Genomic DNA, 27,215 nt, shown 5'->3' on the forward strand with positions numbered 1-27,215 from the left:
TTAGTAAGTCTTGATGTTTGAGTGTGAAAACTTGCAAACAGGCACACCATACCAGCCCATACTGGTAGGAAATAATATTATGCACACTATGGAGCCCCAGAAGTCACAAGTGATAGCAAAAGGATGACCTGATGACTCAAAAATACAGTTTAATACCTACTGTAAATGACTGAAATTGTTTACATAAATGAATTTAAATAGCAACAAAATTTTCTAATATTAACTTCTTCTTTTTTTGCTTTTCAGCCCCTTGTTTTCCTTTAAGATATTAAATAATTTACTTATTTTATATTTTCTTGTTATTGCAAATATAATGATGCATGAGTGTACTGAGATACTTTACAGTCTTGGAAGTCAGGGATAGTCAATGATATCACGATCATGGACCAAAGACGAGTCACTCAGAGTTTCTTTCTTCTGGCCTCCATTTTGTTTCTTTGCCATTTCTAACTTTGATATCAGAGGAAAGAAGAAAAGACAACATTTTGATCCACAATCTGCCTTGTTTTTATTTGACTTATCTCTAAACTTTAAACTTTTTCCTGTAAGGGTTCACGGGCAACATGTTGTATCTTATAAACATTACAAATTTTAAGTTGAAAAGAAACTAGTAATTCTAGTCAACAGATAAATGTGATGGAGTAAAAAAGTATATTATCTGTTGAAATTCAGTGGAGTAAACCTGAAGTAGCATGAAAGTCATATATAAATCCGTTCTAAATAGACACATAATCGCACAACATAAATAGACGGTGTTCGTGATAAATTACACCTGATAAAAACAAACTGTGTAGCTCCTATGAAATTATTATAAAATTAGCTCCTAGCCGCGGCCAGTTTACCGCCATTCTGCCAACAGCTTGAGAAGAGGTTGAGTGGCTTGGTGGTTCCTAATTACGTTCTAAACGGCACGACGTGAACGCGGCATTATTGTCAACGCATGCTATCAGCCTAAGTGCTAACATCAGCATGCTAACGTACTCGCGACGGCAATGCTAACGTACTGATGTTAACCGCTGATCACGTTTTACGTTGATCACCATTGTAGCTTAGCGCGCTAACGTTTGAAAGTAAGCGCTTAACAATTATGGCTGAGGTTCACGGTCATGACCTTCATCTAGCAGGTATTTAGCCATTAAAACCAGTTATACTGCCTTGTCAAAAATGCTACCTTAACACCGACCCTACCTATTGAAACGTGTGGCACATCTAGAGCGTATATTAACACATGTTAGCATGTATTAACAGAGGAACACATGCCATTAATGTCATTAAGACTGTGGAAGTACGTCTGTAGGGTTTATCAGTTGGGGACCATGAATGTCTGGACAAAACTACATCGGAAGCAGTTGTTGCTGAGATATGAATCGAAATGGAGCGCGAACATTGTCGTCCACGTTAGCCGTGCCGGTAGCATGGCTAATAAGAAGAGCTACATGAGTATAAAGGCAAACCCGACCTGTCACCAATTTTTGGTGACTAAATATTCAGGCTAGAGTGCATTAATATGTGCCTTGAAAAGAAGGAGGCTTTTTGTGTGCTTTTCATATTAACTAAAATACAGGCTTGTTTCACTTCCGTGTGTACATTCATCCAACTTGTATTCCAAACAGCACTGATGAAAACAAACCAGGACAGTAACTCAAACCTGCTGAAACATGACGGTGGGCTTAGTAATTTATTTGATCCATTGTTTTGAGTCAAATATTACTTTCTAAATGTAAGTTTCTCTTACAGTGCATTTGTTCATCAGGTAATTCTTTACACTTGTTGCTTATGGGTCTCCAACTTGTTTAAGTGCTGACAGGTTGGGGAAAAAAAAAAAAAGAGTAAAAATATACGAAACAGTTAAGACGTGAGGCCACTGCATGTTTGTAGTCCTTGTTATATAAATAAAGTTCTGGAGAAGTGAGATGTAATTTCTCTTAGCACTGGAATGTATTCATTTCATAAAACACAAGTAAAGTACAGTACAGTTTTTACCTCCGAACTTTGCAGAGGCAGTAACTCAGCTTGGGAAAATATTCCATAAATTCAAAAAATGAAATAAAAAGGCTTTAAAGAAATTGATTCCCACCCACACACACACACACCCACACACAGATTTTCAGTACAGGAGAAGAACATTTTATGTATGCAAAATACTAACAAGAAAAACAAAAAAGTAAGTGCAACCAGTGCGTTCAGAAGGAGCCACTCGGAGTGACGCAGTCGCTCTGAGTTGGTGACGTCCAGTGGTCAGGGTGTTCAGAGAAGCACAACAAATCAGAGAAGAGTTCCTGAATCAGCTGATGAGTGTCCTCCTGCAAGGACGTGAAGACATTCTGTTTAAATGCACTGCAGAGGAAAAGTTGTGTCACGTCTGTATCACTAATTATTATTCTCATGTTAACAGTGGATCAAATGCATGAGTGTGATGCGGTCGCTCGTCACCACGAACCCACGGAGAACCACTGTTACTCATCTGCTGCTCCGATCAGATTTTTGAAGCTTCTTAGGGACGAGTTCCAAAAATGTCAATGAATGCCTTTTTAAAAGGACTGAAATAGCCTTTAAAACTCACATCCGAGTAAATGTTCATGTCGACATCCATAATGGGACTCTCCCGAGGCGGAGACGGAGGTGGCGTGGGATAGCTGTAGAAAAAAAAAAAAAAACATAGAAAATGAAGGCAACAATTAAAGGAAGAGGTGAAAACATGCGAGTCAGGGCATTTATTTTTATGGTTTAACTATCATTTCCTTACACAGACATGGGAATGAGGGTTCTGTCCACGTAGCCATCTACAACCTTTTTGGGCTGCAACATTGCTGCATGAACAGAGGCGATCAGAGGTTGTTACGGGGCTCAGCATCATTCGCAATGGCAACACAAACATCAAAACTCCATTAATCACAACAAGTCAGCGAGTCAGAGGAGCTTCTCTGTCTCCAAATCGTTTGTTTAGATTTGGTTATCAGACGGAAAGTCAAGCGAGAGGGAATACCAGAGCTCTTGCAGTAGCGCCCGAACGCAGCGTCTTTGGGGATGTCGGGGTAGAGGTAGAGCAGAGGATTCCTGGTCGTGCTCCTCTCGGCTCTCAGACTGTAGAGGTAAATGATGTCTGGCAGACACATGACCGACAGCTCCAGCTTGGTGTAGGGCTCCACCGCGTGCACGTGGGCCTCTGCAGAGGAGCGCACACACAAAGGAAAGTAAGCAAACGCAGCAAGACGAATGTCTGAATGTCTGCTGTTGGAGTGATTTCATTCGACCAAAGAAAGAAAAGATCTTTTGTACGTTACGTGTTTGCGGTTCATGGTGTTTTTTATGTTTTCTAGCTAGAGCGCTGCGATACACATCGGACACGTGAGAAAAGACGTTTATGAACAGGAGTTTAGCTGGGAGAGCAGGCCACATAAGATTAAACAAAGCTGAAGGATTACCGCACTTTCTGTTAAGTTTTGATTATATTAGCAGAGTGAATGTGTAGTTATATTTGTTATGATATTTCCGGTAACCAGCAGGTCGCAGCCTAAGGCAAAGTACACAGTTTGTTCACATCCTCTGCTGTTTTGGCTTGTTGCCATGTAGGATGAAGCTTGATTTAATTCCAATTAATCTATTTCCAATTATTTGAAGTTAGTTAAGTTCAACTCAACTAAACTGCACACATTTCATAGCTAACAGAGGGGTAATTGTTCTGCTTACCAGTGTTATTTTATTAGTCAGTATGTTTAGTTGTCACTTAGCAACCCCTGCTAATTTAATCATTTTATAGCAATCATTTAGATCGCATGGTGTCTCTAGTTGATGACGACTAATCAGTTTTCCATACCAGAGCCAGGGGAAAGCCTTGGCCTTTTTTTTTTTTTTTTTTCCAACAGACATCATCCTGGTGTCTGGGCGTTTGAAAGCATCGTTGGTATGTAAAAATAAACCCGAGGTTCATCATTTATTAATTTATATGCATATTATCATAAAGTATAAAGATAAAATGTGGATCACATATTCGTGTTAGCCACATGTTCTGGCTAGCTTTCAGTAAGGAAACATGCTCGAGATATTGTGTTAGCAACATTATGCTTTCTGTGGCCAATTATGGTATAATTGGAAATTATTTGGATTGTTTAATACACTATATTATTTTGGTTTAAGGCACTGAATGCTTCCTTTATATACACTGTAGTAGGAATTTGGACACTTTGTAATTGTATCTTTTTTTGTCAGTTTTAGCCTACTGCTTTACCTCATTAAAGACAGTTAACTTGATAAATCCCTGTCTGCGTGGTAACTGGGGATGGAGTTTATCTGCCTGTCAATTTATGCAAGACGTATGAAGAGGACTGGATAGTAGTAATATTAATCATAATAGTCAGTTTCCATGCTGAAACTCTAATTTGAAAATGTTTTGAATTTTGTCCCAGCACACACACACACACACAGGTACAGAAACGTACCGCCGTTCGAGTGCTCAACCCAGCTGAAGGTGATGGCGCCATCTTTGTTGCTTTCGCTGAAGCGGAGCAGGAAGGTCCCGGTCTGTTTTTCCTGTAGCAGGGCCCGAGTTCTCTGTCTGCTCACGAAGCCCATGATGAAACTGAATCCCACATGAGCAGAGTTTAGTGAACTGGGAAGCATCGTGACTTAATCCTCATCTATAGTGCCAAATAATAAGACTCAGAAGACAGATGTGTCTCACCCGTCCCGCCAAAGATCTACCAAGTGTTTTCTGATCAAATCCAGGATTCCATCGATCCAAATCCAGGCACCATCGTTCTGTCCACACAGGATGTCAACATGTGAAGAGAGGGGTTAGTCTCACACACACACACACACACACACAAATCCTACAGGTTATACAAACTGTGTATCCTACAATAAGAAGAAGAATTTGCTCACCTTGGAGAACTTGCACCATTGAACGCTGTCATCAGGATCGTCCGCTGAGAAAATTTGGATAAAAACATCATGAAAATGACAAACTGTCGAGCAGAGTAATGAACACATCAGTTTTTATCTTTAGTGAATTAAAAACACAGTCACTGGTTGCCTCCTCCTTTATCCTGAATCATAATTATACTGAAGCCCATTTCCTCCACTGTGATGACAACAAAGATCCTATAAGTCACTACGGAGAGAAAACTTTCCCAAAATAAATACAAAGTTTCTTGTTGTTATGAGATAAGCAAGTTGTTACAAAGTCATCACTGGTACATAACCTTCAGTAAATCATCATTTTCTAAGAGAGAGAGTCATTTATTTATCTCACAGACATGCAATGTTTCTCATCTAACACTCAGCGAAAAGGTGAGTGAGCACATTTCCCAAAATGCCAAATTTTACCTTAGCTTACAACTTAAACTGCGTCCAATGCAGATCTTACTGAAAACTTCTGTAGATCAATTTCTCTAACAACAGGCGAGCTGCCAGTCAAACAGAACATCATTCAGTTCAAGTTCAGCCAAACACTCACCCACGATTTTGTCTCTTAGCATTAAGAGCTGGTTTTCGTCGAGCCCCCGCTGGCCGACGGACAAAAACTGCCAGTTCAGAACCTGTGACAGTTGGGTCCAGGTGAGCGGAGGAGGGTCGACGAACAGCGACAGGTTCTGCAGAACAAGGTCAAGGACCTTTAATACGGTTTGTTCCCACAAATGTCTTCAACTCAGTTTAGGTTTAAGAGCAGACGACTGGATTGAGAGGAGATGGTTCCGTGTGTACGAGGCAAATTAAAAGCATTAACCCGCGACAGGTGTGTTTGTGCAGATCTTTACCTGCGGTTCACTGGTGCACAGCATGTTGTACCACATGATGGAGCCCCAGGCGCTGGGGATCTGATTGGTGCTGGAGATCACAACCACAGGCAGCGAGCTGGCCTGGACCGACACAGGAACAGGAAACCATTCAACAAACTGCCTGGCTGACATTTCACTGTGCCTGAACAATAGCAGCTTTAAAAGCGCCTTCTCTCCAAGCAATAACGTATGACATTCAGCAGCAGAGAGGACAAAGGAATGTGATTTCCTCTTGACTTGCCTCCATTTTACACTGCAGTCCGGCATGTTGAAACTCGGTCACAAACTTAATGACGTGGAGCTCCTCAGTGACTCCCAGACGGGTCTGATGGGGAAGCAAAAGAGACATTTATATTTTAGGAGCAGAAATTACTCAATAAAGATGTGTAAGCACATAGGAGGGGGAAAAAATGAGCTAAAACTTAATCTGTCCGTCAGCACACATGAAACACACGTTCATGTCCACGCAGAATTCACTGGCTGGTTAAGTGTGTGAAGTTTATTCGTTCAACTGTATAAAAACTGGTTGACCTGGTTCCACTTTCATGCCACTGAGTGACACAATAGAGCGGTCGGCGGTTTAAGACGCGTCTACGACAAATGAAGCCCAACACAACACTTTTGGTACAGAAACAGACGTGTTTCAGCCACAGGCTTTTCTCAGAGTTACTGACAGATCTGTGTGTGTGAGTGTGTGAGAGAGCCTTATTAAACAGCTGCCAGACACCAGCCGATGATGAACTTCCAGCTGATACAAAAATAACAAAATAACAACCACAAAAACCACACACATACACACACATGTGAAATAGTAGAACGAAAATGAAGGTCAGAAGAGGAGAAGAAGAAGAAATGCACTCTTCTCTGATGTGTGAACAAACCGGTAAACACACCAACACCAAAAAAATGCTGGTATGTGCATGTGTCAACTCTGTGTGTGGAAGCTCCACACCGCAATCATCAAAATGCAAATATGAGCTAAAAAGTTTGATTTATTTGCGCCTATAAATGGCAGTTCACTGACTTTGAACGTCTCCTCTTACCTCAGATGTCCCTTTGGCCTTTGCTTTGGTTTCCTTGAGTGACTGTCGAAGAGAAAACATTTTTAAGAAAAATGCCGTCATTATAAACTCCACTATGTTTGTTTAGCCAAGTGACGTCCGCACTACGGTGCATACACTGTCCACAAAATGTTCATTTAATGACAGACGGGCACACATAAACTCTTCAGCTTCCAGCTTCAGCAGTTTGTGGAGTTTCATACCATGAGGCCAAATTCTGCCACCAAGCCTCCACCCGGCACGTCAACGTCCATCACCTTACTGTCACCCTTGCTGAAGTCAAAGTGACGGAACCTACAGGAACATCACAACACAGTGTGTACGAGTCGTCTGGAGGAATTTATGTCGACATAAGCACTTCATCAGTTTACATTTTAAAATTGTTTTGGTGCCCTTTACTCACCCTTTAATTGTCATGGTTTCTTCAACATCCCTTGTTTTATTTTTAGGAAAAAATTGACAGGACAGAAAAACAAAGTGAAGACAAAAAGACGTTTGTTAAGTCAAAAAGGACGATTTGTGCTTAACGTAAAATCATATTGCGCAGTCTTCCTGGACTCACTTGTCAAAAACGGGTTTGACTTTGAGCAGACACTTGAACTCTGGGAGGTTAGCCAAGAACCTGAGAAGAGACGAAACACACACAGACAAAATGACACTGGGAAAACAATCGCACAGCACCTCTCGCAGCTGCTTCGGGTGTCCTGGCACCGACCGTGAACTGCAGCGTCCCCGTTTCCTGAGCAGTCGCAGACTTCTGCTCTACGTCATGTCATTCTCCTGCCTCCCTGTCAACTCGCCACAACACACCCCCGAAACTACTGCGAAAAAGTTCATCTACGCTGTCCTCCCGTGACTCGGCTGACTCCTCGCGGCTCCATGTTCACAGTTCACCGGTGACGCATTTGAATCTGACGCCACAGAAGTGGTTTCAGACGTTTTAGGTACATTTCAACCTGTTTCGTTTGCTGCGTCGCCAGCGGGAGTCATCGTTACTACTATGACTCCAGGCTGACACTTTTCACACCTGCTGGCGATTCTGAAAAGACTGAGGCTACTTTATCTCATCAGTTTGTGTTTCTTACATTAAAGCTGACTCAGAAAGCAGTGATATGAATTACAGTGACACATCCTACGGTTCAGTGTCGTTTTTGATTACGCCGCATGTTTCATAGTGAGTAACCTGAAATCACCCCACACTGGGCTTAAGCATCGCTTCTGTTTTGCTTCCTTTTCCATTGTTGCCCTGCGGAACCTCACCTCACCGTCGCCATGAATCGCACGCCAGTCTTCAGTATGAGAGGTCGCTGCGGTAAACTCGCCATGATCGGTTGTTTCTCAACCACTAGAGCACTGCAAAGAGAGAGCCCAACAAAATGTGTCAACAACAAGAAATATCAGTCTGTGTGTACGATTAAAAACAACCAACCTCGGCCTGTTGGCCTGATGAATCGTTACTGGCGTGCAGGTCATTCAAACTATGCATTCTAATGTGGCATTTTTTTCTGTTAATTCTTGAGGATAATAAGATAAATAAAAAAATAACTACATTTGCAAATTACAAAAGAAAAGGTTTTTGACTTAAGACTTAAGATGATGAAATGTCTCACTTTTCCAGAAGGTTGACGAGCAGGGACATCATGATCATCCTCATTTCCGCCACGTTCTGGCCTTGCAGTTTCTGCAGCTGTTTGTGTACTCCGATTAGCACTTCTGCCACTGCGGTGAACCTGCACGTTTGGCGCGAGTATTAAGTGTGACAGAAATGTACCAACAACGTGAGACGTGAAAAGTCAAGGCAGTACTAAGTCCTCACCACTTCTCGAGAAGGTCCAGACTGGTGTCTACTGGATTTCCGAGGCAGGCCATCTGCTGCCTGCGTTTCCACTCGGGCAGCTCCACGCCCGTGAGAGTCGGCACAATCTCGCCTGCCGTGTTTAAAATGTGTGCGAGCTGCTGCAGCAACATCTGCAGCAGAAAAACACACCAGACTGAGCGTTTTCTTCTTACCAAACACAACGGGCTGTTGCACTGATCTCCATGAGAATATTAAACGGGGGAAAATGCTTTGGATCGGAGTGTTAGCGGCGTTAGCATGAACTGCTGCTACAGCTCCCACGAGTATTCAACATAAGCGTGCTGAAATCATGTGTCATTACAACTGCCGATGAAGGTTCGAGGGTGGCTGTGATCTTTGTTTCATCTCCCTCATTTCCTGTCGTCTTAAATAAATCTATCTAATAAAGTCATTAAAAAAGTACGCCCCCAAAAATAAAACATTACTGAAATAAAAAGAGTGGTTTGCCACTTTGGGCTACAGTACCTGCTTTGTTCGCATGATGAAGTTGGCCTGCTTCACACATTCCTCTTCCACAACAGCATGCGACTGGGCCAATCCGACGTTCTTCTCCACTGGAAATGATGACAAACATCAGACATAAGCATGAACTCACACCAAAGCTACGGCCCGTTTCTTCGTGTCTCCTCCCTTACCCTGGTTTTTCCACGTCTCCTGTATGTAGCTGAGCTTTTCATTGAGGTCCTCCAGTGACTTAATTTCCTTCGTCACCTCCTGCGGGAATTCGAGAAATGACAAAGTGTGTGTTTCCCAGGATGGCTGTCAGGTAACGTGCATACGCAGAAACCAGCAAACAACTGTGTGATAAAGAGGTTACAGCTCAAGTGAGTTTACCAGAGTCTGTCTTTTCAGTTCATTGATTTTGTTGTCCAGCTGTCTCCACTGTTGGTCCACGGTCGACTCGCCCTGACAGCCCTGACGAAAGCAAATGTTGTCAGATAAGAAAAGTCTTCATTAGTCCCTGAGTCATTTTATACGACAAGTGCGCAGCCCGGACTGTGCTCTCCGTCACGCTCACATCAGCAGTCGCCTCACCTGTGCTTCAGAGGCTGACGACAGGATTTTCTTTTCCTCCTGCAGGCATTCAGAGAGGACTGCAGCCAAGTTCATTGGCTCATCTCCAAAGTTCATCTATTTAAAACAAAACCAAACAAAACACAAAAGCATTGAGATGATATAATCATGCTGCTTTCAGGAAAGAAATTAAGTCAAAACCAAATTAAATCTTGAATGTTTAAGATAGATAGATAGATAGACAGATGGCTTTATTCATCCCCGAGGGGAAATTAGGTTGTCATAGCAGTCCGGTATATTTGAATACAATAAAACACACAATAACATGAAATACTGAGTAGAAAAATAGAATAGAGAAAAAGAATAAAATACACTAAAGGACACTTGTGTGAAAATAAATGAAATAAAATTTTTCAGAGTGCAAAAGATTAATGAAATGTTCAACTCATCTGACAGCACGTCTGACTTACCAGCAAGTACTCTCTCATCCCTGAATAATCAGGTCCCTGCAAAATGTTGCTCTCCTCCAGAGAACGGTTCCACTGTTCTTCCAAATACACCAGGAGCGCCTGGAAACACATGGCTGCTCGATTTTCATCCACAGCTGCCAAATCCCTGACGCAGAGCAGCAGAGCACATACGTTCATTCACGGACTGCGTCAGGAAGTAGCAAGTATGTGCTGCAGTTAATTAAACTCCCCAACAATAAATGGAAGCGATTGGTCAATCTGATTAAAGATGAATTAAACAATAACCAGATCGATAGGGGCCTAGGGGAAATTAGGTGAAATGTGAACTCTGGGAGGTCAGCCAAGAACGTAGTTTCCCCTCGGGGATGAATAAAGTCATCTGTCTATCTATCTGATTACTGTTTAATTCATCTTTCATGTAGGGATGCTTAACAGCTCTTGCCTCACAAATGTCATGATTTACTTTTAATTCTTTAAATGACTGTGATTATTTTATTTCTCACTACTTTTACAAACCAGCCATTCGACCGATTAAACAAAAAAAAGCAGACTAATTATAATAAAAGTAATCTCTTAACTGTAGTTAAAAATAAAAAATGATTAAAAATGAGCCCTAACAACAACAGAAAAATCCCGTTTACACGTAAACGCATCACAGTCGGCATTTTTCTGCATTGAGTACTTTTACTACATCTACATACTTTAAGTAAGACTTTCAATGCAAGAATTTTACTTGTAATACAGTATTTTCACAGCGTGGTTTCAGCACTGTGTCTACTCCGTCCACCGGTCGGAGGCCCTTGTTGGAATGAACGCGTTTCAGTCGGTCTCTCTCACCAGTCGTGGCTCTCTATCAGGGCGCACAGATTGTGGCGGATCTCCCTGCGGAACCTCCGCTCGTACACCTGGCTCACACGCCTCTGGAGGGCTGAATCCAGCCTCAGCAGGGCCTGCCACTGAGCCATCTGCAAACGACAAGGCGAGACCAGCCCGACAAACTGAGGAGAAGCCACAGTAACAGCACATAACTGTCATTAAAACAAACAAAACAAACAAAATGCGATTTATGCTAGCGCTGACCACCAGCTAGTTGAATATGACGCACATTTAATCTGAAATATGCATCCGTAACAAAAACATGATAGTCTTCAATGTATTCCCACGTGCAATAAAATTACTTACCTCGTGGTTGTAGTGATTTGTACTTTTTATCGATAAAGTGAGGAGCTACAGCTGATGTGTCAAAAGTAATTGACAGACTGGCTCTCGGGACGGGGGTGGAGTTTCTTATATTCGCCGGGCGCACCCACACGTCACGTGATTCTCGAGAAGCAGCTCTTTCAAAAAACAAATAAATAAATAACGATAAATGCTAAGTCGTGTTTTGACGCGGAAGAGTTCTGTTGATTTCTAAATAGCTTATGGCTACTTCCGGCTTCCGTCCCTTGTCGTGTGGCGCATTGTCGAAGAAGCCTTTTAACAGTCTCTGATATGACGGACCAAACTAACGCCCGGAACTCGGTGGAACATACAAGTTTATGTTTAAAATGTGTATGTCATAATGGCGGACATTTTAACGCGTCAGACTAAAAGCTAGCAGACAGCTGGCTGAGCATGAAGACTGGTTGCATTTTTTGTAATCCAGCCCCTGTAAATTTTAAATTCTATATATGTTTTGTTTTATACACAAATATAGATCAATTCCCATAATGTCTTTTTATCCAGCTTTGTGCTAATGAATATTATGCCCTAATACCCTACATTATCCCAAAAGTAGAACTTCCATATATGGACAAAAGTATTGAGCCATCTGACCATCACACCAACAGGGACTTTAATGACATCTCATCCTAATCACACAGACAGCTTTGCAGCTCTAACAGCTTCCACTCTTCTGTGAAGGCTTTCCATGGGGTTGAGGTCAGGACTCTGTGTGGGCCAGTCAAGTTCTTCCACACCAAACTCATCCAACCATGTCTTTATGGAGCTTTGCTTTGTGCACTGGGGCACAGTCATGCTGGAATAGAAAAGGGCCTTCAACAAACTGTTGCCACAAAGTTGGAAGCATAGCATTGTCCAAAATGTCTTGGTGTGCTGAAGCATTAAGATTTCCCTTCACTGGAGGTCAGGGGGAGCTGGGTTAGACTCCTTTGTATGTCCATCTTTTTTAAACCTCTTACCTCATGATAACTGGGCATAATTTTCTCAATTTAGATCCTTTTTCATCCCCACCTTCCTTCAGAGTGTGTGTCGCTAATAATACATTATAAATCATCTGCAACTTGTTTAAAACAAAGGGCAGAGTGTACATTTTAGAAAACTGAATGTGGTGAATATGCTTAATCCTTCGAAGAAATATAACACATCAACCACAGTCGAAGAAACATCCACCCATTCTTGACTCTCTGTGAATCACGTGGTTTTCGATAAATGCTGCATGAGCAAGAATTAATCAGTCAGTTGCAAGTGTGTCACTTCCCGCTGCTTCCAAAATAAAAGCTCTAAAACTCAGAAGGTACACAAAGTCGCAGCTGGAGCAGAAATTACATAGCAAGTCAAAATAATCATGTTTAGATTGTTTTATTTACAATGCAGGCCTTATAGAAAAAGGAACAATTATGAATATATATATATATATATATAAAAAGAAAAACAAACAACAGCCCGGTAATGTAAAACAAAATCCTCTCTAAACACAGCAGGCTCCAGACGTAGGCATTGATCGCAGGCGGGTGTCAGGTTGTTATGAAAACTCTGCTGATTCAAGAAACCCTGTGAGCAAAAAGTTGCTTTTTCATCTCGTTTTACTCTGAATATGGAGGGCTCATCTGTAAAACAAGAAAGAGAGCAGCATTAGCAGCAGAACATATACAAGACTGACCTGTAATGCAGAGAGAGAAATAACTTCAGCAGCAGACTTAATGAGGAAAAATATCAATACTGACATTATACTGCTTATGTACTGTGTTAGTGTTAATGCTAACGCAGTAACACCATGTTGGTACTACAACATGGTACTACCATGTTGGTACAACATTCAGGCAGCAGGACGGGTGGTGTAGGTGGGAGGTGTAGTGTGTGCGTGGGTGTGTGTGTGTGTGTGTTCATGGTAATAGAGGAACGGGTCTCCCTTCATGGTGCAGAGGAATATAAGATATATCAGAATTTGGCAGTTGGTAGGATCATTTCGTTGTTGATGCTATTGTTTGGGTCTTTTCACAAGTTTTATCAACAATAAAAACAAAAAAAAAGAAAAAACGCAGAATATTTCCAGCAAAGCGCTACAGTTCGCCAAATAGCAACGTGTGCAAACTTACAGTATCAATGTCGAAGCAGAGGTGCTCGTTGAGCATGTCAAACTCTCCCGGAGTCATCGGCGGCTCAGGAGACTGACACGGAAGTGGCGTGCTGTTTGCATTAGATCTGCCATAAGTAGAGTACAAGTCGTATAAATCATTTAGATGTTACGTAGCATCGTTTTCAGTTGTCTTTTCATGCTGTAGGTTGCACTGACAGTACAAGCAATGTGCTGTAATATGTTCCCCAAGGTCCAAAAAAATTTACTTTAATACCAAATAAGTTGAGTGAATGAACTCACCGCAGTTCAGAGATGGGGATCAGGGTAGATGGTATGTATGGATGGACTGGAAATTTAAAAGCAGTACAGGAGAGATTAGTGCCGTAGCCTACAGCACAGTCAGTGAACAAAGCGCTAAAAACATGAACGCTCTTGCCTTTGCTTGGCTGAGTGTTGTAAAGCCGTCCGAAGGCCTCGTCTTTGGGGATGTCAGGGTACAGGAACTTGAGCGGGTTCTCTGGGACGACCCCGTCTGAGATCACTTTGTAATCCCGTATGATGTCAGCAAACGGGAGGGCGCTAAGCCGGCTTTTAGTGTAGGGCTCCACAGAGTTGAACTTCACCTCGCCTGTTGGAAAAAGCCACTGACAACTTGATTTATGTCATTTGTATCACTGACCTTTAATGAATAGGAAACATAAAATCTAAAAATATGCTTTTTTCCCACAAGACGATCATCACTTAACTGGCTGAAAGTTTAAAAAACAAGCAGCTCGCTAGACAAATCTGTGTTTTGTTGGCACAAGTGGAAACGATATGTTTGAAAGTGACCTCACCGTTGTCGTTGTGCTCCACCCAGGTGAACGTGATCCCTCCCAGGTGGCTCTCACTGAAGCGTAGCAGGAAAGTGCCGGGTTCTCGGTCCTTCAGCAGAGTTCGCTCCATCTCTTTACTCACAAAGCCCATGATGTAGCTGCATGTGTACGAGTGGTCAGAGAGAAGCATTTCTTCTACTTACAGTAATGTCCACTGGGTACGTTGTGCAGGTTTGTGCTATCCTTTAAATACGACCTCTCAGAGTAAAAGGTGTCTTTACTTTGTTTGTCTTTTTTAAATCCACCTGTCCCACCTTCAGGTAAGCATGTCACAGCTACATTTTTATAGTTGCTAAATTTAAACTGGAGCAACACATTGCCAGACATATTCTCAAAATGTTCTCCCACTATATTGACAACTACGCTACAACAGGCAACCACGCACCACCATCTGAAACATCTGATCATTGGCTTACTTCTCATTCCAGACTGGCAGCAAGTGCTTCTTGATGAGCTCCAGGATGGAGTCCAGCCACATCCAGAAACTGAAGGGCTTTCCTGGAATATTCTCCTTGAAGAGTGTACGACAAAAGGTGGAATGAGCTCTTTTTTTGTGACAATTAAACATTAGGTTACATGTGCATATGAAATGGAGTGAATTATATGAGCGTGTCCAGGTTCAACAACACATCATGGGGACACGAAGTACATATCAGTGGCCACTAGATGGCGCAACTGCACCAGTTACCTTAGAGAACTTAGACCAGGTCACTTGATGGTCACCGCAGGAGGCGTGTTGACCTACAATGACATGCAGTAAATAACATAAATGTTATAAATACTTCAGAGTACTTCTTCGACTGCTGGGTCAGAATACAAAATGTCAGTCTCCAGGTGAAAGGGTTGTGTGTTTGCTTTTATTCCAGTCACCCTGAAATCTGCAGTCATCATGTAAAGTAAAGGGCGCGCATACCGAGAAGTTTGTCTCCCAGCATGGCGAGCTGCTCCTTGTTGAGGCCTTGACCAGCAAAGGTGGAGAACTGCCAGCTCAGGACCTCGGAGAGCTGGCTCCAGGTGGCCCGAGGCGGGTTACCGAAGAACGCCAAGTTCTGTAGATTGAGAGGGTAGAGGGAGGAGGAAAATGGTAAGAAGAAGGAAGTGAGGATGTGGAAGTGGTTTTTGACAGCACCTCTTGATATAATTCAACTGTACCGCACCCTCTAAAGCAAACATTAAGTTGAATCGGCTGCTCTCTGAACACTTTCAACAAAAACTGAACATTATAGCCTTTGTGGAGGCAGGGTTTACTGCAGGACTGCTGTCTTAGACTGAACCGGTTTTAACCTCATAAACTGGCAGCTGAATGTATGCAGCGCTTCTCCTGTTCTAAAGACGTTTCTTTGTCATGTTGTGTTAGCTCACCCTCGGCTCATCAGTCAGAAGGTTATACCACATGACGGAGGCCCAGCCTCCAGGCAGCTGGCTCACGTTGGAAATGACCACCAGTGGCAGAGAACACGTCTGCAAGAATTCGCACACACAATGAGCAAGTCGCACGAACAACAACAGCAGCAGCAGCAGCAGACAGCCGAACATCAAGTAAATACGCTGCTTCTGACCTCCAGATCGATGGTGAGGCCCTGCACTGTGAAGCAAGCCTCAAAACTGAGAGAGTGAAGTTCCTCTGTCACAGAGAGCAAACCCTGCAAAACACAAATCCGTTTCTTCAGAGATTATTATTGATGCTGCTGTCGCAAAGACAGCCACATGGCTGACCACATCAGTTAGTTAGTTAGACTTTTAATGATACATGAAACCTGGTGCTTTATTCATGGTTTTAATCGTCTGGTGTGCTGTGTTTTTGATGAATGCCATACAAATAAAATGTATTATTTATAATTATTTATTATAAAAGTAAAAAAAAAAACATGTCTTTTGCCAGCTTAAATTAATTATTGTTACTTAGAAAATAGTAGTGAAATAAAATTGCAGCAGCATATACACTCAGCATACATCTGGTACAGATATGATTACTTCATCTGCGTTTCTCACCTCATTCCCCTTTGTGCCATTGATGTATTTCTTTTCTTTCAGCTGCTGCAAGACACAAACTCAGCGTCAGCTGGCCAGGCTGTTTATCAGTTTAAATCAACTCTGTCTTAACTGATAAATAAAACCAGTTGTTTTACCAGGTGCCTGAACTCCACTGAGAGGCAGCCGTTTGAATAGTCCTCGATGTCCATCACTTTAGTGTTGTTGGTCAGGATGAAAAACTGACGACTTCTGAGGTGAAAAGAAGAAGAAGAAGAAGAAGAAGAAGAAGAAGAAGAAGAAGAAGAAGAAGAAGAAGAAGAAGGTAAAATGAAGAAGCTCCACTCCTGGATTCACTCAAGTTTAATCAATAACAAGATGACACAAATGCAAACTGTGGCTGCTGAAAAAAAACCTTCCTGTTGAGTGGGTAGTTGTATAGTAGGCTAAAATGGCCTCTAAAGTAGTTATTTATCAAAAATAACCTTTTTCATGTGAAAGAAGGTTACATTAAACATTGTTTCATAAAGTTGCGTGGTCTAATCTGTGCTCTTTAAAAGATAGATTTGACTTACTACACAGTATTGTAATACTGGCCCAGAATTTACTGTAATGTTTATGTCATAGATAACAAAATAAAGTAGAAAGAAACACTCTCTTTTATACTTTCTCCTAAACTTGGCGTGCATGTTGGAATGATAGCACTTCCTGAAGCAGCAAAATGCTTTGAGGTGTTTGCAGTAGCTCTGACAGCAGTATGGACACACGTCTGAATGCATGTCTGCTGTCCACCGATCTCCAGATGTGCTAAGCTGCAGCAACGCAGCTCTTACTTGTGCTAAAATTAAACAGCAGCAGTACTTCCTGTAGTGAGGTTGTTTGTACTCACACTCTGCCTGGGGGGAGGTCCCTAGAGACACACAAACACACACATAAACATAAAGATTAAGACATAACGATGAGATTCATCTGAAGGGTATGACTTTTGTACATTTACATTACAGATAAACAGACTGAATAGCTATGTACACATATTTGCTTTAAAGTAATTTGAACATGAAAATCTCACTTGTCGAATGTTGTTTTCACTTTCAGCTGATAATCCACCTCTGGAAGTTTCACCAGGAGTCTGGAAGGGAAAACATGCTTAACTGAATTCAACCAACATCCCTGCTAGTTTCTCACCAGCCAACAATTCATAAAAGGAATTTTAAAAAAAAGAAAAAGAAAAACGTACATAGAGTGAAGTGGTTTAAACAGGGATGAAATCATAAAAACATGTCACTTAAAGATAATGACCTGACTTTGGTGGTGAACTGTACTCCGGTCTTGATGATGAGGGGTTTCTGTGGATGTGTGGGCATGCATGGCTGCTTCTCCACCACAAACGAGCTAAGGACAAACCACACTTAATTTCATCATGTTCATATCACTCGACAGCTTTGTCATTAAAGCCACCAGTTGGTTGTGGTTTTCACGTATTTAGCACCTTACTAAATTGTGTAATGTGTTGCTAGTGCTGCAATTACAGGAGGAAGTTGTTGATATATGTCAGAGTCTTCAGCCTTCCACGTACAATCTTCTACATGAAAAACACAAATTATCTGTTTTTTTAGAACTGGAAAAACGTGGAACCAGAAACACTTAAACATTAAAAATAAAAGCGCTGCATATCAGAGCTCATCGCACGCGTGTTGCATTGTGTGGTTTTACAGTGTACCTCTTGATCAGGTGGTACAGGAGGTATTTGACTCGCTCCTCCATCTGAGGTTTCTGCAGGGGGATTGGATCGCATTCATAGGTGACCTTGACAACCAGCTCCCCCAGTTTGTCCAGCTGACGCTTGATCTGGAAGAGACTCTGGGCTGTCAGAGTAAACCTGAGAAGGAAAACGAGGGGGGTGAAGAAGGGGACAGGAACAGAGACCTCGCACTCTTTTCAATTATTTAGCTATAAATCAAAGTGATGGACTAATTAAATAAATCACCAGATTTATTTAACTTCAAAACAAGGCAGGGGGGAAACTTGTTGGCAATTGATCCAATGGTTGTGGAGACGTTTCACAAAGCAAAGCAAAGGGGAACACCAAAGCACCAAAGCCAGTGTGCTTCATCCTCTGGGCAGGACATGCCAAAGATGGGATATGGATTTGTGCAAAGTTTCATGGCAATCTCAAAAAATTCTTAAGCCAACCGACATATTGACATGGCCACACCTTGAGTCATAGCTCTAGCTAAAAACACAACTCCAGTGTCCGCTTTAGAAATACCTCAGAAAGCAACCGTTTCTGTGACAAACTAAAGGTTTAACCCACAACACTGAATTTCTCATCAAATGAGTCAGTTTGTTCTGATCCCAGATGTTTACATCTGACATTTATCGCTCAGATTTGACAATTAGCGGAATAACTGGTTGATAAACGCAGCTAATGAAGTTCAACCCACACACCTTACAGGTTTCAGGTCCAGTTTTGAAGAATGTGGCTGATTTTACTCATAAAGGTCAGCATAATCATCAGGAAGGAGGACTATTCAACCAGTGGAAACAGCAGATAATGTCTTCTGTGACTGGGGAAATAACACTGATGAAGTCAGCTTTGTCTTGAAAACAGAATACCAAGCTGACACACTGGAGACGTGAGCATTTATCAGTCAGGATGGGTCTAATAAAAACCTGCTCTTTGGTTGCATCTTGGGAAATGTAGGATCTATCCATTTAGTAAAAATCAGCCCATTACCAGCTCTGCAGCTGGTCCAGACCGGTGGGCAGCGGACCCCCAATGGCAGCGATCTGCTGCCTCCGCTTCCAGTCCTGCAGCTCAGGGTTGAGCTGAGAGGTCATCAGGTCATCAATCTCCTTGATCACCACATCCATCTTTGACAGGATCTCCTAGCAAAGGTATGAAAAACATAACAAGTGCACTCATAAGGTTTCAGCATCTTGTTGCTTTTTGTTTTTGGGTGTTTTTGGATTTTTTTATCATTTTGGTAAGACTCCCTTGTCCTTTGCATGCATACCTTCCTTTTAAAGTCGAGCCTGTTGAGCATTTCCTGCAGTCTTGTTACTTCCTGTTTCATCATCTCAGAGTTCCTATCTGTCGAGTCTGACAAACACACACAAAACCACGAATTTGAGCTTATTCTTGCATATCGCAGGCTGTGCGGTTTTTTGCACAGTTCTCATGATGGGACTCACCTCGAGACTGTAGGGTCTTGTAGCGGAAATCAAAGTCATCCTGCATGTCCTCGATGTATTTCACAGCCTGGTCCATCAACTACATGTGGACAGACATAGTTTTAGTGTGGATTTAGTCAAGTTAAATTTCACTGGATTAAACATGTTCATGTGTCTGTTTCTGTGTAGCAGTTACCTGTACGCTGCCTCTGATGATCCCAACTCGGTTGTCCAAGTTCTTCTGCCTCTCAAAGGCCACAGAATTCTGCAGCGACTTCTCCAGTGGACCCTGTTGGACGAACGTTCTTCTTATTCACTTTTTTCTTTTCTATCAGTTTGCTTGCTTTGTTTTTGAACGGTGCAGACCCAATGCAGACTGTTGACTTTGTCTTTCCCTCTGTAGTCATCAGTAATGTTTTCCATGTTTACCGCCTTAGTTCAGGGTGTTAGCCCATTAATATTTTCTAATTAGCACTTAATTATAAAGTCAGCTGATGGGAATGTCAATAGGTGTTAAATATGGCCACTTTAATTTTTTTTAGAAATGTAAAACCTTTAGTATTTAACAATAAAGTATTAACTGACTAACCTACAGTCTCTCATTTTACCACGCCACATTGATTCTCGGGAATAAAGTGAAGCTGTTGGGAATATGGGGGTGTTTGTTGTGCAGAACTGCTTTCCTCATAGCAGCCCTGATTTACCAGCAGCAGCTGTTCATAAGGAACCTGAGGGACTTCCCCTCTGAGGGAAACAATGCGACAAACCTGTTCCTGCATGCCGGCGCTGGAGAGGATGCGCCGTTCTTCCCTGAGGCAACTGGAGATAACCTTGGCCATGATGGCAGGGCTGGTTGCGTACTTCACCTGTGGGGCCGCACACACACAGAATATTCCACTTTATAAAATCACCTATGCACAAAAAAATGTGGATTTCTGTGAATGTTTGCACAGACTTGTTATTATCATTATCTACAGTTCCAATATTTCTGTATTATTACTGCTGCTATTCATCTCTGATTGTGTGCTCCTTATCTCACGCCCCACCCCCCTCTCCCTGTCTTTCTTTGTCTGTCTAGCTTTCCCTCTCTCCCCCTCTCTCTCCTGCTCTCTCCCTCTCTCTCAACCCAACAGGTCAAGGCAGATGGCCGCCCATCTTGAGCTGGGGTCTGCTCCGAGGTTTCTGCCTTCTAAAAGGCAGTTTTTCCCCTCCACTGTTGCCAAGTGCTCGCTCAAGGGGGAATGTTGGGTTCTCTGTATTACAATTTAATTAAAGAGTTTGGTGTAGACCTGCTCTAATTGGAAAGTGTCATGAGATAACTTTTGTTGTGAATTGGCGCTATATAAATAAACTGAATTGAATTGAACTGAACTTTGCATAACTGGGTTTTTGATTCAATTTCCACGGTGTCTCTTTATCTCCCAGAAGACCCAAACCCCTGATCAGTAGGCAATTCTTTCCACTGAGATTTGTCATCATGGGCCCCTTGACACATGCAAGCCTTTTACTGGAAGTACTAAAGAGACGGTAAAGGAATGAGGTTCAGCTTGATTGTGGCAAGAAAAAAGGACAACACTGAGGTCATACTGAAAGTGGAAATGTACCCAAAGGTGTGCAAAGATGCTTGGAGTATGAAAACTTCTTTGTCTTTCTCCAAGAACGTTATAGCCTGAAACCATAAACTTGTTCATTCAAATGTAAGAAAAAGTTTTGGATTAAGTCCAGTATGTATTCCCTCAGCTGGCAGCTGCAAAACAATCCTTGAAGGCAAATGCACCTGTCAGTGCATGTCATGCTAATTGTGTTCAGAATCAGAATTAGAATACTTTATTAATCCTTGGGCGAAACTGTTTGATTCCAGGTTTAAAATAATAGCAAAACTCTTCCAAATAGCATAGTTAGTGAGGGCACAGAACAGAGAATAAATATAAATAAAGTAAAGGGTGAAAAGCTAGAAAAAAAAGTCAAGCACTTGTGTTATTCAGATGTGCCCCTTTAAAACACCAAAGTCACAAAATAACACACAAAAAAAACAAAGGAGCAACTGCTGTGTGGTAACTGCTGCAAGGTAAAATTATCAGAGGTGGGACCAGGTCATTGATTTACAGTCACAAACAAGTCTCAGGTCTTTGCAGTCAAGTCCTGAGTCAAAACAGGCAAGTCCTGAGTCAAGTCTTAAATCAAGACCGACAAGTCCCAAGTCCCATCACACTTAAGTAAGTTAAAATGCGCTCTTCACCACAGATAAAAATAGAAAATCTCCCTTTTGAAACTACCGTCATCGTCATTGGAGTACAGATTTCTGAGTTCACAGGGTGCACTTGAATGCCCCAAGGAGTCCCTGTGTGTCCAGCAGAGGACAGAAGAAGTGCGCCCATAAACGAGTAGAGACTCTCAACATGATTTTTCATTTATATTTGACATTTACATATGTGGGCTTACAAGATTTATTTTGGGAACGGAAAAACTGACTCACGTTTGGCTCTTGGTAGGTGATGATTTCAGACCGACAGCTTTTATGTTGGCTGATTGGGAAAATAATTGATTTGTGGATAAACAAACACTGGATCCTACATTTCCCACAATGCACTCAGAGCATCTTTCCATCTGACCCACGTAAACACTTTTAAAAACTTTTAAACTCTTTGCTCAGGGCCACACAGGGTGGGTAGTGCTTCCTGTGACTAAACTCACCTTTATTTGTAAAATCCACGGAATGCTCCTTTTTAAATAGAGATATTTTTCTCTGTTTCACACATCAACAAGGTGTAGTTCACTGCGGTACATATTGTTGCAACACCTCATTGTTATTTATCTCAAATGCATCTCAGCCACAAACTTTCCCCTCAGCCACCCTCCTGCCTGCACGGCCACTTCTCATCAGTCCATTCAAAAACCCACCGAGAAAAGTACCACCAAAAAAAAAAAAAAAAGAAATGCTGTGGGATGAGGAAACTTTCTCTCCCGCCTTCAAGTTTTCACGCATCAGCATCATTGCCAGGATGATGACTGAGGATGCACCAACAAACGCCTACACGCTCACTTTCAGTAACAAAGATACGACTGGAGAGCAGCACCTCAGTTCCATTGAGCATTTCTAGCATCTGAAGGCTGCCTTCTCTTTTCTGGCTGAAAAATGCACTCTGGAAACCATCCTCCACACTGCTGTGGTCTTCATGAATGTCAGAGTTCGCCCGTCAGGCTGCCGAAATCTTTCTTGAATTTCTGATGAAGACCAGCGATGAAAATGTCAAATGTGTCACTTTGTGTGCACCCGAGGGGTTTTTGCCTCGACGTGGGTGAGATAAATAAGTGAAAGAGGAATTCAGACGAGGTGCTACACCACATTTGGATCACATGAGATTCTACGACATGCAGTACTGGAAGAAGTACTCAGATCCTTTAAGAGTATCAATACCACAATGTAAAAATATTTCATGAAAATAACCTTTAAAGGACAGTTTTTATTATACCAGTAAAATTGCTTAAAAGCACTGAAGTAAAGGGACTAATTTAGCAGAAAATTAGTTTGTGAATGTTAAACTAAATCAGTTTGACAAAAGTCATAATTATGAGTTATTTTGCAATATCAATCAGTCAATACATCAGCTCATCAGCAAAACTAGCACTTTTACTTTAGTATGTTGAGTAAAGCTTCCATAGGCTACTTTCACTGGGATCCCAAAAGCTTAAAAGATCTTTACATGTAATTAAGTATCGTTATATTGTAGTATTGATCCTTTTATTGGAGAAAAGGATACACGAGTAACTCCTCCAGCACTGCAGCTCACCAACTGTGATGGGTCAACAAACACAGAGTAACAGTAGCTCATGTGTCATATGAACCAAAAACACAGAACAACAACCTCCAAACATGCCTGACAACCGCACTGGAGTGCGTGCTTCCTCTGAAAGTGTTGATTTTGACACATGCACACACACATTCAGGCACACAGGAAACAGCGGTGTGAGCCTCATATGTTTTTTTGGGTTTTTTTTTTCTTGAATAAATGTGTGCTGAGCCTTTCGGGTAAGATCTGACCTCAACCAAACATCCTGCACAGCTCCTGGACCGCCTTCTCATGGGCTCACCGAGTGCTCACATCCACAAGATGATAACATGACAGAAAGTGACACTGTTTTACACACCTCTAGGCATTAAAAGCAGCAGCTGCTTCTCTCAGGTAACACAGGAAAACAACACAGAAATAGAAAGCTGTTACGTTTTCAAACTCACTCCCAAATCAGAAGTGCGGCCATTATGTTTTACTTCCCTTTCACCTTCACCTTCAGTGCTCACATGCGGCATAGAGCCAATTCTCCTTTCTGCACATTTTAAATTCAATGATTTAGTGATCTGTTTTTTTAAAGTCAGCTGAAATGAAGATGTTTTGCTCCTTTAATGATCATGAAGCAGCTCAGAATAAAATGTTGATGCTACATGCCCACATTTGTTCCGCTGATTGTGTTGGATGAAGAAAACGACTAAGTTTCGCAGAGCCTTCTGTATACATACATGAATTATTGTAATATATTCCTACACGGTCTCTGCGAGAAGAAACAGAAACGCAGAATCCCAAAGGAAGATGAGATACAGAATATTATGCTGGAGCTTTTAGCTTCCCTGCCCTGAGCTGCTGGAAATACCAGGGAGCTGTGGAAAATGAAACCTCAAAAGCCATTTGCTCTGAAGGGTTGTATTTTGTGTGCTCAACGACGCTCTTTTTCCCTGCTGTCGGGAAACCAGCCGCCTTTTCCTCGCCTCGCAACAAAAACACACAAGCGAAAGGATCCTCTCTGCAGTCGCGTTTTTCTCACGGTGTTTGGAGGCAACACCTGGCAGTGCTTTCTGCTCTTCCCTTTTCACTCTGACGTTTCTGTCTTGTGCTGCAGTCTCTCATATAATGCGCAGTAGACTTGTTTGTAACACTCACGAGGCACTATCTGAGCACGTGATGAATCAGTGTGTGCTGAAAAATAAAACGATATCAGTGTTTCTGTGGGTTGATCTGGTGTCTGATCGCTCCGAGTGGGAAAGCTGATGTGTGGAGTAAAATACAGAGCAGGTCTCCATCACTGCAGCAGTAAAGCAAGTTTTAAAAAGTCGGTTTTAATCAATCAGAGTGAGTTCTAATTGACTGGACAGGAAGCGGACGCACCTGTAGCTGCTGCTGAATGATTTTCATGTTGTGTCTCTGTAGGAAGTTCTGCTCCTGTGAACGCACCCGATCCAACTGGGACAGCAGGTTGGTGAACAGCACTGCCGCCATTGACTCGTCGTTAGCTGCTGTGTCCCTAGAAAACAGAGACAAAAGCCTATGAAGAAGAAGATGGCCGGTATATACCAACATCACCCTCAGCAAAGTGATTGTGTGCTAACACTTCTTATGCTGGTGCTATTGGCCGCTAAAAGACAACTGTATAAAGATGTTTAACTTCATTACGCAGAATTCATATTTACAAACCAATTGGCTGTTCTGTAATGACTTTTGAAAAGGCCTGACACGTGCCTACGTCAACGACCCTCCGACCACCTGACTTAAATAAGGTGTCTGCACCTCCCTTCACTGTAGCAAAGTGAAGCCAAAATATCACTGATTTGAGTGCTGCCATCTTGTTCTGGTGACTTCAGTTGGAGCCAGAGCCTGTGCAGTAGTTACCTGGTCAGGTACAGCAATCAGCTGTCAATCATGACGTTTCATCCCGTTTTCATAGCATCAAATAGCCAATTAAAACCAAACTTATTAGTACTTGAACACACATCAGTGTGGTAAGAAGTCAACAGTCAAGGGTCACGGAAACTACCTAAAATGACAGAAACCATCTTTGAGAAAAATTTATTTTACATTTACTTGAAGGTTATAGTTTGGCCCAGGTTCCATCTGCTAACATGAAGGGGGAGGGGTTTATGACGTGTACTGCAGCCAGCCACCAGGGGGCGTCCAGATGTTTTGGCTTCAGCTCTCATGTCTGGCATCTGTATGTACAGTAAATGCTGCGGACAGGCATTTGTGCAACGTGCTAACGTGCATTCGCATTATGTTAGTATTATGAGGGCAGTATTACCTTTATTCCTCTGGAAAGTTTAAGAAAAGCTAAGAAACATTACAAAGTAAGAGCTAAGGTTGCCTGTTCACACACCCAGCAGGCAAAGAGAACAACATTAGCATCTGTTTTGCTCTCCACCACATCCTGACAAAAACACGTCTCTTTATCTGATAAAAGCTCCACGATGTTCACCGACTAGCTGCTAACAGTGTCTGTTTGCACTTTGGTACCGGAGGACAGGTGAAGTTCAGTGGGTTCGTGGCTCTCCGTCAGTGTGAGTAGCAAAGGCTAGTATCAGCAAGTTGTCGGCTGTTAAACCAAAACAGAGCGGAGGGGAACTTCACAGCTGAATGTTAACCTTCTGTGGTTTTCTTTCTTTGAGCCACCCCTTTACACATCACACGCATTCATTTAATTGATCCGTTGTTAATTTGAAACAAAACGTTTATCTTTAAATGTAAATCTATGATCAGTCCCGTAACTCAGATCTAAGTAAAATCAAAGTAAATGGTACAGTCTGTGTGCTTTTGTTCTTTGACAGAATTCACACACAGGTGCTTTTGTGATAAAAACCTCTACATTATTACTGCAGGTGTATCTCTCTTTGCATGTACTGCACAGTATCATGGTTGTCTGTTTGTTTTGGCTAAATATCTTAATTTAATTGAAGTGACTAGAATCTGTGAGGGAAGGGTGGATGAGAGTTTAGTGGGGATTTATTACATCAATATTGGACATCACACTGGGATGTTTCAATATCAAGGCACTTATGTTTGACAGAGTCGGTTCTCCTTAGGTTACTCTTTAGCCACCACACAAAATACACTAAGAACAAGCTTAAAAGACAAGTTGGAATATTTTTGTGTGTGTGTGTGTGTGAAATAAGGGCATGAGAGTCTGCTGTGTGCTGGACTCACCAGTCCTGAGACTCGATCCAGCTGGCCAGAACCTGTCGGATGTCCATGGGGAAGTTATCATCGTACAGGTAGTCCACATGTTCCAGGAGTCTGATCTCCAGCTGCTGAATCTGCTTCCACTGGCTCATGCTGCCTCACACAAAATTAATTAACTAATTAATTCATTAAAAAATTAATTAATTTTAAAAAACAGGTAATGTAGCAACTTTTTATTATATAATTTATGATATGGATATGATTTTTTTTAAATAATAGTTTGTAAGTTCAGTGCTCTTTTTGTCCTGTTTGTTACCTGAGTCGTTTCTGCGCTGCTTTCCCGTCAGTATCATCCACCACGTGCACTTGTTTCCCTCTTTGACTTTCGTTTTTAATGTGACTGTCAGTACAGGAAGGGCCCTCTTTTACTCTCAGGGGGAAGGACTCGAGTTGTCTGGAAACCCGCCCCATCCACTCACTGCACTAAAACAAACGGGTGAGACAAGAATGAGGAATAAGCTTTTACCGGTAATAATATATGGAGGACCAACCCTGCCAAATACTCAGGTTCTGACTGTGGTGGAAAGTACTTTTACTTTCACTTCAAGTGCTTTTTAAAGGTTTTACTTTAAACGCCAACATATTAAATACAATTCCTGAGTTGAAATCAGTGGTGGATTTAGTTTGGGCTCAGTTGTTGGTGGGACCTTTCCCCCCTGAACAATTCAGATTTTAAATGACTGTTAAAATCCCAAATCGCTCAAATTAAATGTTAA

General features: G+C 42.0%; 2 protein-coding genes across 8 annotated transcripts; both read right to left on the reverse strand.

The window, feature by feature from the left end:
• Positions 1-1,664: 1,664 nt before the first annotated feature.
• On the reverse strand, positions 1,665-11,522 carry LOC124067024 (signal transducer and activator of transcription 1-alpha/beta-like). Of its 4 annotated transcripts, none has more exons than XM_046404017.1 (24): positions 11,363-11,522; positions 11,018-11,145; positions 10,181-10,325; positions 9,732-9,827; positions 9,531-9,611; positions 9,332-9,410; positions 9,162-9,250; positions 8,655-8,806; positions 8,449-8,568; positions 8,099-8,191; positions 7,401-7,460; positions 7,242-7,271; positions 7,042-7,132; positions 6,821-6,862; positions 6,019-6,102; positions 5,757-5,858; positions 5,456-5,591; positions 4,882-4,922; positions 4,682-4,758; positions 4,440-4,579; positions 2,987-3,166; positions 2,747-2,810; positions 2,564-2,636; positions 1,665-2,303 (listed from the first exon to the last, which is right to left on the reverse strand). In XM_046404017.1, exons 2-24 carry the CDS (start codon positions 11,143-11,145, stop codon positions 2,184-2,186), a joined length of 2,223 nt encoding a protein of 740 aa, XP_046259973.1. In that variant the 5' UTR covers positions 11,363-11,522; the 3' UTR covers positions 1,665-2,183. The 4 variants fall into 4 exon arrangements, with proteins under 4 accessions (XP_046259973.1, XP_046259970.1, XP_046259972.1 ...); XM_046404014.1 differs by having other exon boundaries at positions 4,882-4,925; XM_046404016.1 differs by having other exon boundaries at positions 4,882-4,925; positions 11,018-11,170; positions 11,363-11,520.
• A 1,222-nt stretch (positions 11,523-12,744) lies between these two features.
• On the reverse strand, positions 12,745-26,874 carry LOC124067289 (signal transducer and activator of transcription 4-like). 4 transcript variants are annotated; one of them, XM_046404540.1, is made up of 24 exons: positions 26,756-26,874; positions 26,464-26,592; positions 24,658-24,793; positions 20,266-20,364; positions 19,695-19,787; positions 19,520-19,598; positions 19,342-19,427; positions 19,062-19,213; positions 18,045-18,203; positions 17,624-17,716; positions 17,394-17,453; positions 17,214-17,234; positions 16,483-16,573; positions 16,346-16,387; positions 15,913-15,996; positions 15,716-15,814; positions 15,267-15,402; positions 15,042-15,094; positions 14,770-14,864; positions 14,315-14,451; positions 13,915-14,106; positions 13,779-13,824; positions 13,498-13,603; positions 12,745-13,008 (listed from the first exon to the last, which is right to left on the reverse strand). In XM_046404540.1, exons 2-24 carry the CDS (start codon positions 26,589-26,591, stop codon positions 12,985-12,987), a joined length of 2,211 nt encoding a protein of 736 aa, XP_046260496.1. In that variant the 5' UTR covers position 26,592; positions 26,756-26,874; the 3' UTR covers positions 12,745-12,984. The 4 variants fall into 4 exon arrangements, with proteins under 4 accessions (XP_046260496.1, XP_046260493.1, XP_046260495.1 ...); XM_046404537.1 differs by having other exon boundaries at positions 16,346-16,390; XM_046404539.1 differs by having other exon boundaries at positions 16,483-16,576.
• Between the last annotated feature and the right edge of the window lie 341 nt (positions 26,875-27,215).

Source organism: Scatophagus argus, chromosome 11 (genome assembly GCF_020382885.2).
Source record: "Scatophagus argus isolate fScaArg1 chromosome 11, fScaArg1.pri, whole genome shotgun sequence".
Classification (NCBI taxonomy): Eukaryota; Metazoa; Chordata; class Actinopteri; family Scatophagidae; genus Scatophagus; species Scatophagus argus.